Below are 17,878 nucleotides of genomic sequence, written 5' to 3'. Positions count from 1 at the left end.
GGCAACTGCAATATATCTGCATTTTTAGTTTTTCTGAAAAAGTCAGATAACAAATACAATTTTTTCATTGATCAAAAACGTGCCCTCCATTGCATCTCTTCCCGCATAAACACCAAATTTCTAAGAAATGTATATAGACAGATTTTATAATCTAATTTTATAATCTATATTCTATAAAATCTGTCATAATCATAATCTAACTTTTAGATTATAAAATCTGTCTATATATATTTCTTAGAAATTTATTCCCGCATAAAGGGAATACACAAAAATTTTTTGAACTGCAAGAGCAAGTACGTGTAACCCAGTCGTGCATTTTATTATTTTTTTGGAAAAGTTTTCTGCCTCCTACAGGAAACTATGTATGAACACACGAGTAATTTAATCAATCAATAATTTTGCTAATGAGAATCACATTAAATGTTTCCCTCATTACTTTCTGTTCATTAAGAGAATTCAATCAAAATGTAGGTAATTATAACCCATATTTTGTATACCTACCTTTATGTAGTATTCATTAACCAACTGAATTTTGGACATAAAAAGGTCTATCATGTGCTCAGGTGTAGTCATTCAGTTTTGTTTTAAGTTAAAATGACAACTTCCCGCAAACACCATCACAGAGCTACTTTAAGAAAGGTAAAAATTGTTAAACAATCTTCATGGAGACAAAGAATGCGTTTGGCACTCCGAGACACTTTTTTTGAGTACACCAAAGTGACCAGAGTCAATGGTATCTGGATGTTGAGAAAAAATCGAACTAAAGGCCTCATGCGGTATATAAACAATCCAATCAGTTTCTTAAGCTATCAGACTGATAAATGTTATCTTTAAAGATTTATGTGGTCTGGATTGCTGTTGGGACTTCTTTGCCTTGGAACCTATTTGTCATTCCAGTTATGGCTCAAATTCTATTCTTATCCTATATTGAATACAATTGGAACAGATTTATCTATTACTGATGTTGCATTCCCAGGTATAACTGTATGCAGCCCTAAAGTTGTTAACTTTGAAAAAGTTCAACAATATGTTAGAAAATTGTAAATTTAATCGATATATAAAAAAAAATATCAATTTAATTTCCAAGTCCTCTAAAGGATTCTTCCAGATAATATAGAAGTGCAAGATGTATTGGCAGGATTTGATTTTCTTAATGCATTCACTGACCAAAACTGGATACCAAACAATGCAAGCTTTGCGGCAACAGACAGTGTTCTTGCTTTCAACAACATTTCGATTTATGAAGCTGCATTAGAAGTTAGTGCTGGATGCGAGGATTTCTTCCAACACTGCTTTTGGGGAGGCAAAGAATTTCCATGCAAACAAGAACATGACTATCTCTCTTTTGTTCCCTCGACTTCTTACCTTGGACCTTGCTGTTCATTCAACTACAATCCAAGAAATGAGTCATATGTGCCTTTCGCAGCAAACATATTCGGTATGGATGGAGGATTAAGTTTTATCGGCAAAGAAGGCTCCGAAACAAATCTTTCAACAGGATTAATTGTTCTTGTTCATCATCCGATGGATTATACAACAGAAACTGCAGCTTCAGTAACAATTAATTCGAAATACGAGTCTTTTGTTGAAATAATGCCTACTTATCAAAGTTCATCACTTGAAGTGCTGGAATTAACTAAAACCAAACGCGATTGTCTCACATCGTCTGATGTGTCCCTTAAAACATATCGCCAGGCTGCTTGTTTAGTTGCATGTCAAGTTGAAGAGATTTTAAAGACATGCGGATGTCATTCGTACCATTTACCAACTGCACATACCGAAACCCATAATGAATGCAAGCTTAAGGATGCTGCTTGTTATGCGGCTAATTTTGGTTTGTAATTTTGCCTTTCAGCTACAAATGATATTTTTCTTTTGCTTTTTAGATAATTTTAAAAGCCTTAAATGTGAACATTGCCTTCCGAACTGTTTTGATGTAACTTATAAAACCTCAGCCTACAACACAGATCTTCGTCAGCATAATTTTTCTATAAGTAGTCTATAGTAAGCTCTTAATGTTAATATATTGTGCGGATTTACTACGCTTTCATTTTTGTATAGCCGAAATGATGAAGTGAGTGAGGGAAGTTTTATTGGACGAGTTTACATGGCTAAACAAGCTGTACCATCGGTTCGAAAGGTTACCGTGATGTCCTGGATTAGTCTCTTATGTAACTACATGCTTGCCATACCTTTGCTAAAGTGTATCTTTAACTTCCTTTAAATTATTTCAGCTGATTTAGGAGGTGTTTTTAATCTCTGTCTTGGACTTAGCATCATATCACTTGTGGAATTTCTCTACTTTTTCACTTATGTTTTCTATAAAAACTATAGATTACATGGTGTTCTAATGAAAAACTGAACAAAAAAGGAATTGTTTTTGAAAAAATAAAATTTAATAATTATTTCTATAGCACAAGTACATAATTCGACTCAAACATTCTTTTTCTTTTTTTTATTTTTTCTATTTTTTCCTTCGGCTTTTCGCTTGACCGTAGATTTTTCCTTTTGTTCTTCGTCGTCTGAGTCCTTGTCACTGAAATGAAACAAAAACATAAATTTAAAAAAACTACGAGTTTGGTTGCAGATTTTAAATTAACATTTTGCTTTAATTGATAACAAAAAGTGGTATAATAATGCATTAATACAACTATCAACCAGGCGAAAAGTAAAAAGACCAATCAACCATTTAAAGTAAACGAAAAAGGAGTTTTCAAATCCATAATAAAGTTTAAGAATTGATATGAATTTCATATGAATTTTCTTATGCCTTAAAACCATCTTTCGAAAAACATTGATAGACAAGTAAAAATTGATAAATTATATGAATGGTCAAGACTAGGCTAGGATTTATGCGAATATGGTATTATATGGAATATGGCATTTTTCTTAAGAAAACTAATTTTTTTAGTAAGCGAATTTTTCCATAATATTTTGTGTATCCTTTCAGAGGTAAGTTTATATTTTTTTTTTTTTTTTGCAGTAGTACCTATAGCGCTGATTTTTTAAAAGATAAAAGTCGTTTAATGAATACTCAGAAAAGTAATTATTGTTGGTAGGCTCCGATAATAACTTTTTTATGGATTAAAATTGTGTTGAAGGAACTTCTGACTTCTCGGAAAAGGCTTTAGACCGATTAGTACTTTATTTTCTAATTGTGTTGGGGACTTTATAAAAGAAACACTTTAATTTGGTACATGCACCTCATTTATGGAAACTGCTGAGGCAAGGCAAACGTTATACCAGTCATTCTATTCTATTCTATTTTTCTATTTCCATAACAAAAAAAACTAGTGGAATCAGGGCCCTCATTCTTCTACTTTTCATACGAAAACGAAGAGTTAAAAGATGTACTGCCGTGCTAAGCAAAAAGGGCGCATGAACCAAAAATCAAAAAATGAGTTAGTGGCATATTTGAAAACGTTAAGCAGCACTTTATTTTTGGGTGAGATAAAAAAATCGTATTTCCAACTTGAAATAGCCCAAAACCGCAAATAAAAAAGGGCATTTTCTTTTCTATCATGATACTAAGCAAAAAGGGAGTATGCTATGAACCATTTACTAAGCAAAAAAGGCACAAACGCCATAATTCTTTGCGTATGTGTCCTTTTGTACTTAGTATCTCACAACTTTGTTGATTCATACGCCTTTTTACTTAAAATCAGTAACTTTGATTTAAAAATTAAGAAAAATTTTCAAAAATATTAATTTCGGATTTTTTTTTTATTTAAATTTTTTTTTTTTGAAAATCAAATTTTTCAAAATTCGTTATTGAAATTTTTTTGAAAATTTCTACACACAAAATATTATCAGAAAAACGGCTTCAACAATCTTCAAAAAAGGATATAAAAACCATTTAAAAAGTAGTATTCGTTATTTCAAAAGTAACTTTGAATACTTTTTTTTGGATTTAATATATGTATGTAAAATAAACGATAAAATATAATAATATTTATATCGGTCGAAACTTTTTACAATCAGGTACCTATTTCATAGACATGCGACAGGTTTCAGGGCACAATTTTGTAAATGAACACTTGACAATTGTGTAAATTCTGAGTTTCCGCCAAGTATTGATAGTGAAGTGACAAGTTCCTTAAACCATTTAAAATTACATATTTACTTCTCGAATGAAAGTGATTAATATTCTGAAATGCAATTGAGTGAAATACGCTTTGCTTAAAAAAAAGAGATTTAACAGATTAATGACAAATTTTGCGACTGTAAAAGTAAAGCAGAAAAAATCAGTCATAATTGGAAGCATCCCATAAAAAGAAAATATGCCCTTGGTGCTAAAACCCAAGTATTATGTGCGTAATACCAAATTAAGTTTTCTGAAAGCAAATGTCATACAAAATGGGATCAAAATGTCTGTCGCGAAACAAATCACCCGAGGTATCTCGTTGACCAGAAAAACAAATCTTATTCAAAAAAAAAAAAAAATAAGCCAGATTTTACCAGAAAACCGGCTTAATTTCTGGAAAACACTTTCCGTTTTGTTTGGAAAATGACTGAGATACATTAGCGAAAAAATTTAAACTATTTAGTAAAATGCTAAACCATTTTTAGTAAATTACTAAGTATGTTTCATGTTGAATTATTATTTTTGATGTTTTTTTGTTTTTCTTTTTAAGTTATTTTATTTTTTTAACTATGAATTTATGTCTATTTTTGCTTATGAAATGTTATGAAACATCTTTAATTTTATTGGTTTAAGTTAATTACAAAGATTATGACAATTTTTCCGAATCTTTTCATTTAGCCAAAAGAGCACATTTGCACTCTTCATGTGTTTTGCTTATTTAAATAGGGCGTAGGTTTTTCCATATTCTTTTAAATTTTTTTAAAATATTTAATTTAAAGATGCGAAAACCAGAAACAATAAAATTCAATTTACTAAAAACTACAAAAGTGGATATGCGCCCTTTTTACTTAGCACGGCATTGAACTTCTTATGTGTTTTACTAAGCAAAAAGGGCGTATGTCCATTTTCTCTTAAAATACACAACATATAATAAAATCATGAATGCCATAAAATAATACATTGTTTTAAAAGAATATATCATTTTTTTTAATTTTGAAAAATATGTAATAAATTTAAGGATGCGAAATCCAGAAACACTAAAATTAATTTATCTCAAAACTACAAAAATGGATATGCGCCCTTTTTGCCATAGAGGAAGGAATACCTAGAGACGCGACTTCGGTTGGTTTTTCTCTTCCACCCTACAAGCTGCAATGAGAGGAAAAACTCCACAGTGCTTATATGTAGTAGTTTTCCCGTGCATTTTAAATGGCACCAACACATTCAACTGTGGAGTTGAGCTCAAAACAATTAAAAACAATTTAAGTGCTCAGTAGGAAATAAATTCATAAAAAAATAATATAATAAATTCAAAACACGAACCTTTTTTTTTATTTCTATACATATTTATTGATAGGTGGGTGTCTGGAGTGAGCTATTTGAGCTATTCAAGTTCATGTACAAACCAAAATCATGTTTAAATTCAAAATTTGTGAGGACATCTACTGGTGAAAGGAAGGTATTAAACGAATTGTACTTTTCACACGTATTCACAGATAGGAAAACAAGAGAAAAATAAGAGAGATTATCTGAAATTAAATTTGCGGGTGTTTTAGGTAAGGGGGGTACGAGTCGGCTCTCTAGGTATTCCTTCCTCTATGCTTTTTGCTTAGCACGGCAGTGTAGATCTAATAGTGATGGGAACTATCGAATGATTTGAACTATCGATAGTTAGTAACTGAATGATTTGAACTATCGAATAGTTCATTCATTCATTCATTCATTCATTCATTCGAATAAAAATTATCGAATAAAAACTATCGAATAAACTATCGAATAAACTATCGAATAAACTATCGAATAAAAACTATCGAATAAACTATCAAATAAAAACTATCGAATAAACTATCGAATAAAAACTATCAAATATTCAGTTATTTTTTACTCCCAATTTTTTCATCCGATTTATTTTTTCCAGTTTTTACTAATATATATTGACCTTGTAAAGGAAAAGGACATACTTTATTTCACTGTTTGCAGTTTTTTAACTAGAATTTAAATACTATTTCTCAACTGAGGTTACATTAAATAATAAATAACAAGTACTGAATCAGAAAGGAAGATGGTTGTTGCTTAATTTTTTCTACGTTGCGAAAAGATAGCCGAATTTTTGGTAATATATGATATATATTTAAGGGAAAATAAAGCCAGAACTATAATTGGCGGATGAAGTCGGATGCTACTGTCAATTGTTGTTGTTTTCCATAACTTTTCATCCGATGAGTGCGCTCGCAACCGCACTCGACGGATGAAAACTTATGGTAAACAACAACAATTGACATTAACATCCGACTCCATCCGCCAATTATAGTTCTGGTTAACAAAAATATTAAATAGTAAAAAAAGACAAAAAATTTTTATAAACTTTGGAACTATAAAAACTAACAAAACAAAAATTAATAAAAAAAAAACATATTAATTAAAATGAATATCAATTAATGTATCGAATAAAAAAAAACTTTTAGATATCAAAATTGCTATTTAAAAATAATATTTTATCAAGTTTTTCACTTTTCATCCGATTTCATCTGAAAGAAGCATCCATCATACATTGAAGTACATAATATAAAAATCGTAAAAAAAAAATATTCGAGAAATGATCACTGGGGAAAGGATTTGTTTCCTTTTCTTACACTTTCTATTTTTGCTCGTCCACATGCAAAATTGCAAATATCAAAAGTATGTATATACAATAATCCAAACCAACCACACAGTTGCATCATATTTTTGTCTAGCCGATTAACAACCCTTTACAAAATCCACTTGTTGACACAGATACCTGCTTTTTGTGCGTGCGCGAATGTTTTGCTTCTTCCAGCGCCATGTCTCGTCAAGTGATTGAAAAGATGGGTTTTGCCACTAATTAGGATCATAAACTATACACTGGCTGAACAATCAACATGTTCCGCTTTCCAGGTCAAAGAGTTATTTTTTTCTCTCTTGTCACTTTTTTATGACACCGCACTGACCGACAGATAACTTCTATTCTTTTCATGCACAGTGTCGCCTCTCTTTTTCTTCTTTACCGCCTTTGTTTTGAAAAAATGGGCACTCCAACATAAAACACATAAATTCAGTCCTGAAAAACTTTCAAGATATCATTTGGAAGATCACACAATATGTGTATCATCATTCATCTTTCTTCAGTCCTCAACTATCGTTTGAAAAAACTATTCGAATGAAAAAACTATCGAATAAAAAAAACTATTCAAATGAAAAAACTATCGAATAAAAAACTATCGAACGAAAAAACTATTCGAACGAAAAAACTATCGAATGAATGATTTTTAACTATCGAATGAATGAATATTTTACAACTATCGATAGTTTGATAGTTTTTATTCGATAGTTCCCATCACTAAGATCTAAAGCCAAGGACAAAGTATTACGGAACTTTTAAGATGACTTGCCAAAATTTTAAACTTCAGTTCATTTTGTTAGGGACATATACAAATTTTGGGTTGTTAGGTTAAAGAATGTGTACCTTGGAACCATCTAAAAGGGGTGTTTACCCGCCGGTTTTCGACGTCGTGTGAAATGGCCCTAACAAGACTAGTGGTTCAAAGATGGAAAGCCAGGAGGTACAAGTATCTTTTATGAATCACATCACAGTTCACAATCTTTTCAACTTTCCAATTTTCTCGTGGTTTCCAAGCAGAATTGAGGGCCACTTAATGCAAGTAAAATTCTTTTAAAAAACAACTACAGATAGGCAGTCATATAATAACGCCATTCCATCACCCATTAAATTTGTGCAACAGTGCAGAGATGAACTCGCGATTTTGAACCTGAAAATAATAGGGAGGGTGAACTGACACACGTGGATCGGCCCTGCATCGTTTATTCATTTTCTCTATTTCTTTCCTGTTTAGGTTACAAAAAAGCCATTCTCTTGAAAAAGTATTTTTTTAACGAATGTTATAAACTGAACCAAGGAAAACTTCCTCGGTTTATCTTCCATAAATTGCAAGTGCCGTGAGCCAACGGCTTTTAAATTTTATATAGCCCCTGATGTACGTTTCTCGTGACTTTATCCTGTAGAAGTTTATTAGAGCGGGCAGCCACTGCAGAAACGCTCAACTCATCGAGCTAAAGAAAATTTCAAATTGGAAGTGAAAGAGGGCTATTAGTAGTTACGAAAACCACAGATCTTCCCGTCCGCATCCTGGCACGATTGGCGTGGTAAACTGCATTTTGCATCACAAGAGTTAAAAGACGATATTGGTGTCAAATTAAAGGTGATATTGTTAGCAGCTATTAAAATTCAGAGGTCTTCCGGTGAAAGCCTGAAAGCTTTGTCATCTAGGGGTTAAAATTAAACCTAAGCAAATGTATTGTCCTTAGAATTTCTAAGACAGGCGGAAATAACGCGATAAAGAAAGGAAATCTATCGATTCATGTGAATAGAATAGCAAAATAGAGCTGTATATTTAAACTTTTACAAAGCGCCGGGCTTAGCAATAATTTCGTCGCTTAAGAAGTCTGCTTGAGTATGCCATCTCTGGTTACTATTCACACGCGATATACCTCAAACAGAAAACACAATTGTAGCTACTTTTGCTGATGATACCGCAATACTTGCAGTAGGCAAAACAATCAACGAGTCGACAAGTAAATTGCAAAATGCCCTTAATAATGTCAATGAATGGACAAAAACGTGGCGAATAGCGCTTAACGAATTTAAGTCAGTCCACGTGGACTTTACATATAAGAAAATAAATAGACTACCTGTTTTTATTAATACTACTCAAGTACCATTTGCAAATGAGGCAAAATATCTAGGGATGACTCTCGACGCGAAATTAAAATGGAAACCGCATGTTAAAAATAAATGTGATCAATGAAATATAAAATTGAGAGAAATGTACTGGTTGCTAGGACAACATTCAAGACTTAGTATCAAAAACAAATTATTAGTTTACAAGCAGGTACTTAAGCCTGTCTGGACATATGGTATTCAACTCTGGGGTTGTACCCGCGATACAAATTTATCTTGATCTTGGAATCCCCACGGTTCGCGAAGAAATAAAAACGTTTGCCCAAAAACATCGAAAACGGTTAGTCGAACATACTAATAGAACAATACTAGAAATTCTCGACGAGACAAACTTAGTACGACGTTTGCGAAGGACTAAACCTTCCGATTTGGTACAGTGAAATTTTTTAATTTAATTCCTTTATCTCAAAATATCGGCATTGATTAATATAAATTTAAATGTCTTAAAGATTTTATTTGTTTAACTTCCCATAAAATGTTTTTTTGATACCAAAATTTAAACCATTACTTAAATGATTTAATTTAAAACAAATGTTATTTATTTACTTTTAAATATCATCAGTAGGAACTTTCATCGGGAAGTTACCTACAACACGTAACTTAACTTCGAGAAAGATGAATTGCTAGATAAGTTCCATCTGAACTTAGTTGCAATCGGGAGGAGGAGGTGGTTTTAGTGGTTAAGAGTCCCACATATCTATGAGCACGCGTTTTCCGGTCCTCATAGAATCTTTTGAAGATTTCAACACCTACCCACGGACAAAAAAAAAAAAAAAATTCTGGTTACCTACTTATATTCTTTTAAAATTGGATCACCTGGCATAAGAAAAATGTCAAATTTGTAAGCAATGTCCCAAAAAAAAAATAAAAGCCGACAAGGTAAGATCTTTCATAGTTTAAAATGGTTTACTTTTCTTTTTCAGCCCTATTCTGCTATTCGATTCACGTGAATCGAAGGATTCCCTTTTATTCTCATGTCGAATTGGCATTGAAAAACTTCTAACTTTCGATAGCGAAAGTGTTGTTCCCGCCTGTTTAAGACATTCTAAAGAAAAAAAAATTATCTAATTTTAACCACCTTTTAAGCATTTATAATTTAAGACTTTCACGTGAATCGAATAGCAGAATAGGGCTGTTTATATCTTTTGGCATTAGAAGCGCTTTTTCTATCTAAGAACAAACAAAGATTAATAATTAAAAATTGGATGCTATCAGTATTGATACAATAAAACTGCGCCTTCTTCAAATCAAATCTTATTAAAAATGAAACTTACCCAACTGTTGGCATACTATTAAATATCTCATCGTATTCGTCATCTTTTTCTTGTGGCTTTTCATCAACATCGTCATCATCCTCTTCTTCCTCGCCGTTTTCAACTCCAACCAAAACAACATCATCATCTGTTTTCTCTTTACCTACAGCATTCCGAATCAGCACTCGGGTGGCTTTCGACTTTACATAACATTGATACATCATGACACACGAATCTGTGTGATGAACCCGCACGTATCTATCCAAGCACGACGAAACCAAGAACTTCCCACTTTGGTCCAAGTGCACATCGCTTATACTCCCCGTGAATCCTTTGTAGGTGTGAACAAAGTTCTTCATGCGACGTGTATCGAATGCCTTCATTGCTCCCATTGTCGTTCCAGTATAAATATAATGATCTCTTGCAACTAGAGTTGCAAAACTCATCTGATCTTCTGTAGCATATTTCTGAACTGGTCTTCTCTGAGCCCGAGTGTCATACAACCTAACATAACCGTGCCTCGAGCAGGTGGCAATAGTATTTGCATCAATGAAACCCACGTCCGAATCCCAAACTGGAACTTCGAGTTCTAAGAAATCGTTGGGTAGATTTTTTGATGAGAAAACCTGTTTGCCAGCATCCATGTCGAAAACCTTCAAATTGTTTTGACGACCTTTTCCTCCTGTGGCAACGAGTTTCCTTTCAACTTCACATTGTCGAAGATGGGCTATGTTATCACCAGCTGATAAAACCATGTCTTCAGCTATTTGAAGCTTTTGAATCTTTCCGGTGCCAAAACCTGCAATCAATTGAGTGTCATAACGACAAATACCTACAACTGGAGCATCCAACATTTCAAGGTTGGTCTGTGCCATTTGGGTGTCTAACGAGTAGACTTGAACGAATTTATTTGCTCGACCAATGAGCACTTCGGATTTGTCCTCATTTCCGAATCCTAGAGCTGTGACTCGGGAATCTTTGTCAAGTTTGCTAATTTCTTGAAGGTTCTGTTGCAGGAAGGGTTTATCTTCATTGGCTACAGTTATTTCTATGGGATGAATGAAATTTTAGATTTGTTTATGATTTTTACGGGAAAGTACTTTACTTTTAAAGGAGCCGGTATGGGTTCCAACGTAGATTTCATGATTTTCCGAGTAATTAGGGTTTTTAAGATTCGCAGTTGTCCACTTCATTTTGAGAATTTTAACTTGAAAAAAAAACTAAACACGAAACTTTTCAAAATACACGTGCATCACCAAAAGAAATGTGCTGTCAAAAATTCAACGTTCAAGTGACAGTTTTGTTTTGTTTTGTTTGCAAGGGTGCGTTCATAGAGTATGAATAAAAGTTATATATAATCCAGCCAATACATGTGCACATTTCACATGGAAGAAGCGTTCATGTATTACTTTTCAAAAGTATTCCAGGGATGCGTTCTTTTTCTAACCATAGTTAATTATAATACCTACCCAGCAAACGCAGAACTACAGAAAAAACCATTGAAATATGTACGTAAAAGAAGTACTTCTTTTCCACTGAAAAAAGATAGGAGCTCGGGAAAAAACTCAGTTATATACTTTCTGTATATAAGAATACGTGAAGCAGCTATCTCTTTCTTGCATGCAAGATGAAATAAATTTCCCCTCCATTAATAGTACAGACAAATGTACTTCAAAAGTTCATCAGCGAAGCACTTCTGGAAGTGGTTCTGATGTACATTTTCCAGTACTTTTTTACCTACAGAAAAAGCACTGAAACTTGTACTTTTAAAGTACTTATTTGGAGCACTTTCATCGGTTTATATCCGTACTGCTAAAATCCATATTTTAATTTCATCTGAAAATAAAAAAATCTTCAAAACAAACAAACAATTCTTTTAAACAACTATTCTTTAATATTTTATTGGAAAAACACAAAATAGTTTTTTTTTTGAAAAAAAAAAAATAAATAAAAAAAAGAGATCCTTGGGCACGCGACTGTAGCCTGGCCAGTTAAGAAAAATGAAAAAGAAAAAAATACTCTGCAGTCTGCACTTTGGTGGTAGTTTTTGTATCTTGTTTTGATTTTTTTTTGTAAATGCTCAAGGCTGAAGCTGCTGTAAACTCAGTCAATGATGTCTGGAATTGATCGCCACTAAAAAACAGAAAAATCAACAACAACTTTATAATTTATCAATTTTATAATCAGCATACCTTTATTTTCCAAATCAATTGGTGGTTGTTTTTGTATCATTTTTGTATTACTTTTTTTTCTAAATGCACAAGGCTGAGGTTGTGCATTTTGATGGTGGAAATAAATTTTTGTGGCGTGCCGCAGAATTTGTGTGGTAGATATTGTTTAGAGAAAATAGTTTTCAAAAATAACACTCAACACTGAGAAGATTATATATTTTTTAAATTAAATTGTTTTTATTTTTATTCTTCAAATGGAGCAGCGAAAATTTTTTTTGATGTTGCTGTGGCTGTGGCTATCAAGGTTTTACTGGTTTCACTAGAAAATATAAAATGTAGGAAAAGTCAAATCAAACGCGAGCCGCCATTACAAAAGAGACAAAACTTTGTGCATTGCATACATCGCGCTCTTTTCCTCCCATTTATCAAAGAAGAGTTTATTTTTTCAGGAGAAACAAAACTTCTATTTTTGGAGGGGAGAGATTTTGGTAAATAAGGAAACACATACATCCTCAAAATAAGCTTTGTTGGTGGTTGTATTTTCCCCTAAACTACTGAGGTTTGGTTTGCAGGGTACCCGGCAAAGGGGTTAAATCCAAAAAATCGATTTTCGGATATTTATTGGATTTCAGTCAGTTTTTTTCCACTTTCGTTTTATCCTATTGCCATAGTTCTAACGTATCCCCTTCCTTTAGAAATGAATCGGTGTATATAAAAAAAATTTAAAATTGTGTGGTACTAAGGGCGTAAGTTGACTTAAAATAAAATCCATTTTTCGGCAGTAGCCCTGTTCCCTTGGGAGGTGGCAAAGTACTACTAGTAGTAGTAGATAACTAACGATTTTCAATGGAACGCACTTTCAACGAATTAAATACAAATCTTATCTACTCGGAAAGAAGAGCATGAGTAAATGATAGTACTAGATTAACCAAAACATCTACTATTAGTAGACTACCACCTCCAATGGAACAGGGCTAGTATGATATTAGCCCTGTTCCATTGGCAGTGGTAGTTTACTCGTGAGTAGAAATCTAGTACAACAACTACACATTCCTATCTCCTCGAGTAGAAGATCATGTGTTAATTCTAGTACTAGATCTACTCATGAGTAAACTACCACCTCCAATGGAACGGGGCTATTAGCTCAAAAATATTTCTCACATTTGGTAATTAATCACATTGATATATCCAACTTTCCTTTATAAATTAAACTTAGTTTTTTATTATCCCACTTGATCCATATACCTAGATCATTAATTAATACGTATTACAACAACTACATGATCTTGCTTTTCATCAGGATCACGAATCGTGTTATCAATCAAGTGGGATAATAAAAAAGGGCTAATGTAAACAAAGATTTTTCTTGACTTAACTCCTTTGGATCGAGTTTATTTTTAAAGATTAAATGGCTCTAAATTCTTAAGTCAACACATTTTTACTTGCGATATAGGTACTATAGGGCAAGTTTAGGATTCGTAAAAAAAATCGAACTCGAGATAACAATTTTACATGACATTACGATGATGGAGAATGCCAAAAAAGTGGGTCCGGCAATTCTGTCTGTCTGTCTGTCTGTCTGTCTGTCTGTCTGTCTGTCTGTCTGCTCTATCTGGAGCTGCAGCCTAAACGACTGAAGTGATTTTCTTCAAACTTGGTAGTTAGCAGTTTTTGGTGATTCCCTAGAGGGGAAATTGAAATTTTTTTTTTATGACCAAAACTAACGGTACCTGCCATATAACGGAAATAGAAAAGTTAATTTTTTTCAAAAACGGCTCTAACGATTTTGATTAAAATTTTTGTGTGTAGTACAACACATAAGAGCCAACTTTTTAAATAAAAAAAAAAAATTTTGTACCGTTATTAACGGTACCTGTCATAGAACGGTTTTTTTCGTTTCTGAATATCTCGTACAACATTAACCCGATTCAAATGAAAATTTTTATACAAAAGTGTGTAAGTAAAGATAATATTAAAATTTCAGAAAATTTTCAAAAAACGCATTTTTGGTTTTTTAAAAAATATTTCAAATTTTTTTTTTGAAAAATCAATTTTTTGAAAACGGATTAATGAAAAATTTTGAAATTTAGTTTTAATGTGTAAATTAATTATTTCTTCAAAATGGCATCCCAACTTTTTTTTTTTGAAAAATGTTAAAAAATTTTTATATATAAAAAACTATTTTTTTAAAAAACGGCTCCTACAATTTTGGAAAATTTTTTTCTAAAAATACCTTTTTATACAAGAAATAAAATGGCATATTTGTTTTTTTTTTAAGATAATTTAAAACGGAGTTTAATTAATTATAAAAACAGATTTAATTTTTTTATAGGTACTACTTATGAAATTTCTTCAAAATATCACATTTTTAATTTCTTGAATAAAAAGCTTTAACATTATAGTTACTTTAAGCATAAGAGCAAGTACGTGCGACCCCAGTCGTGCAATTTATTTTTTAAGAGCGTTCATTTTCTAATCAACAGCATATGGATATTAAGAAAGAACTTATAGATGATGTTTGTGCATAATTACTTTTTGAAAATAATAATATTCAGATTTAAGCCTAGTACGCTGCTGATGCGAAACGAAATTTTCCATAAAAAATTTCGTTAACGAAATCTTAAACGAAATTAGTAAATTTGTTTTGTTTTTGCTTTAAACTTATTTTTTGATGTTTTTTCTTGAATTTTTTTATTTATATTTTCATAATTTTTGTTTTGCTGTAATGCCCGATGGTATTTTTTTTTTGTTAACATAAGGTGTGTTTTTTATTACCACCGGGCTTAACTGGACAAAAAAAACGCCTCGGGGCTTAGCGAGAAAAATTGGCAGCACTGCATATTAAATGTTCCGAAATCAGCTGACACACAAAATATAAAGTTGTTATATTTTTCGCTTTTGGGGTTTCTTGTGTGTTTTTGAAAAAAAAAAAAGTTCAATTAACTGTTAAATAAATATTTAAAAAAATAATTGTCCTTCCAAACATCAGTTTTGATGTTTTTAAACAAATTCTAAACAATTTACGAACAAGTTGAGTTGGTAGCACAGATTTAAATCTGTTGAAAAAGTTAAGCCCAAAGAATTCTCCGGGCTTAACAGCTAAGCCCAAGGGGCTAAAGTGTTGTTGCATTTAACATGTAAATTCCTTAGCCCCGACTGCGTTTTTTTTGTCCAGTTAAGCCCGGTGGTAATAAAAAACACACCTATATTCGCTGTTGACTTTGGAGACTTCATTTTTCGTTTCGCTTCGGAAGCGTACTAGGCTTTACAAATAAAAATTGAAACTTCAATTTCATTTTCCTTTTCTGACTTAGCCCCTTTGTACCCGGCACCAAAGAATTATAATGGCGTTTTTCTTTTCGACTTTGGAGCAGATCACGGAACTTTAAAAAAAATATCCATTCGTTTTTACTTGCTCTATAGGGCAAGTATTGGTTTCGTGTCGAAAAAAAAAATTGAGGTTTTAATCAAAACCAACATTACGATGATGGAGAACTCCGAAAAAGTGGGTCTCGCATTTCCGTCCGTGCGTCTGTGCGTCCATCTGTACACATTTCCACAGCCTTAGCGGGTGGACGGATTTTCTTCAAATTTGGTGCAGATGATTTTTATGGAATTCTGAAAGTTGGTTTTTTATATCTCGCTTGGAAAGTGTACCTCCCATACAAATTTTTCAATTCAAACCAAATAACTAAAAAATGACTAACGATTTTGATTAAACTTTGCAGACGTAATATTCGAAGCAATTGCAATAAAACTGCATTTTTATTTTTTCTAAAAAAAAGTCAACAAAGTGTACCTGCCATACAACGATTTTGATTAAACTTTGCAGACGTAATATTCAAAGCAATTGCAATAAAACTGCAGTTTTATGTCGTTTTCTTTCACTCTATTAAGGAGTACTCTAAATTTTTACTCCTTTTTCTGGAGTGAAAGAACATAATGAGAGTAATTTTTTTATTTGTAATTGTGTGTGTGACAAGGCAAAAATGGATAATTTCCTTGAAAAAAATAGTGATAACAGGCCTAGGGACAAATTTTATAAATTGAAAAAAAAAATTAATGTTGATAACATATGAAGCATAATAAGCGTTCGTTGATAAGTCTGCTTCTACACGAAGATGCAAGGCGCAGAAATTATGTTCGAATTTCCTTTGGATTTTCGTTTCGGTGTGTAGCGCGCTTCTACACGTAGTATTTTTTTGAAGACTCAAATTTGACAGCTATTTTCTTTGGTTTTATTATGTTCTTGTTTTCGTATGACGACTTCTACAGGAAGACGTAGTCGCACAAGATGAACATACGAACAAGTAAGAGAGAAAGATCGATTTCTCCTTTGCTCTTATGTGCTTCTTGTGCGTCTACGTCTTCGTGTAGAAGCAGACTATGTATTTTAATTAAAAAAAAAAAAAAACACCAAAATATACAAAAAAACAACTTCAGTGGGGTCCATGTGCAAGGAAAATTTAATAAATTAAAAACGTTATTATACACGCAAATAATACACAACCGATGAAGCAGACTCCGCGACCGACGATAAAGCAGAACAGCAAAAAAAAGAACAATATCAAAGAGAAACGTCAAAAAGAGTCAAACAATTTTTTACCGGAGACTCACGGTAAAAAATCTTCCTTCCCTTTCCTTCGAACTTTATTTCTCCCTTGCTCTTATGTGCGTCTCGCGCTTTGCCTTTTAATTTTGGCCATTGTATATATAAACTATAGTACTATCATGAACTTGAATTTATAAGGTCCGCTTCCTTTAACTAGGGTGCGCTGCGATACTTTATTCCAGCTTTGAAAGGTAGAATGAAGGAATAAAATACGTGTGTAAGAGGGAGAAAAATACTTTTATCAATTTAATAGGATAAAGAGAAAAAACCGAAATCATATGTTTGAATTTCGACAGCCTGGAAATATGGAAGGAGAAATAAACAAAAATATTTTTGTTTACAACGCTTTGTTTATTTCTGGTTTCCTAGGTGATAGTGATTTGAGTATTTTTGAACCAAATAATTTATTTTTGCAAATTTGAATAGATTTTTGTTTTGGGACTTTTATTTGATATATTCTAAGGCAATGTTGCAACATTTAATTTATCTTCTTATTGCTTATTATTTATTAAAGTTTTTACTTTATAATTTAAATTGATAATACACATTAAAACAAGTTTTAAACTGCATCATTTTGAGTTATAAAGTAAATAAACCTAAAAACTTAATAATAAAGGGGAGGCAGATGAAATTCAAAGGAAGGTTGTTAGTTTTTGATAACACAAAATGTTAAATGTTTTCTAAAATTGTATTATTTTTGTCAAGTTTTAAACCTTTTGCTATAAGAAAACTGTTCAAGACTATATAGGTATGTACCACAATACCAACTTATTAATAAAAAGCTCAAATATTGAACAAAAATCTTAAAATAAAAAAAAAGTTCAAAATAACATAGGTATACAAATTTATTATTATAAAAATCAACATTTCTAGAATCAATTATTGTAGAGTGTCCTGTAATTAAGAAAAACAAAATCTTTGGTTTCTCTATTATTATATCAATAAAATAAATAAGAGTTAAGTTAAATGTTGCAACATTGC

At 32.0% G+C, this 17,878-nt stretch overlaps 2 protein-coding genes across 2 annotated transcripts; one reads left to right on the top strand and one right to left on the bottom strand.

Moving 5' to 3' along the window:
* The first annotated feature begins 515 nt into the window (after positions 1-515).
* On the top strand, positions 516-2,411 carry LOC129912001 (sodium channel protein Nach). Its single transcript, XM_055990086.1, has 6 exons — positions 516-776; positions 837-1,040; positions 1,098-1,834; positions 1,887-2,004; positions 2,062-2,171; positions 2,235-2,411. The coding sequence occupies exons 1-6, from the start codon at positions 595-597 to the stop codon at positions 2,360-2,362; spliced, it is 1,479 nt and encodes a 492-aa protein (XP_055846061.1). The 5' UTR covers positions 516-594; the 3' UTR covers positions 2,363-2,411.
* On the bottom strand, positions 2,375-11,346 carry LOC129911992 (WD repeat-containing protein 74). Its single transcript, XM_055990078.1, has 3 exons — positions 11,220-11,346; positions 10,136-11,162; positions 2,375-2,536 (listed from the first exon to the last, which is right to left on the bottom strand). The coding sequence occupies exons 1-3, from the start codon at positions 11,305-11,307 to the stop codon at positions 2,434-2,436; spliced, it is 1,218 nt and encodes a 405-aa protein (XP_055846053.1). The 5' UTR covers positions 11,308-11,346; the 3' UTR covers positions 2,375-2,433.
* Positions 11,347-17,878: the final 6,532 nt, after the last annotated feature.

The sequence above is a fragment of the Episyrphus balteatus genome, chromosome 2 (genome assembly GCF_945859705.1).
Source record: "Episyrphus balteatus chromosome 2, idEpiBalt1.1, whole genome shotgun sequence".
Taxonomy (NCBI): Eukaryota; Metazoa; Arthropoda; class Insecta; order Diptera; family Syrphidae; genus Episyrphus; species Episyrphus balteatus.
This window is presented reverse-complemented; position numbering and strand designations above follow the sequence as displayed.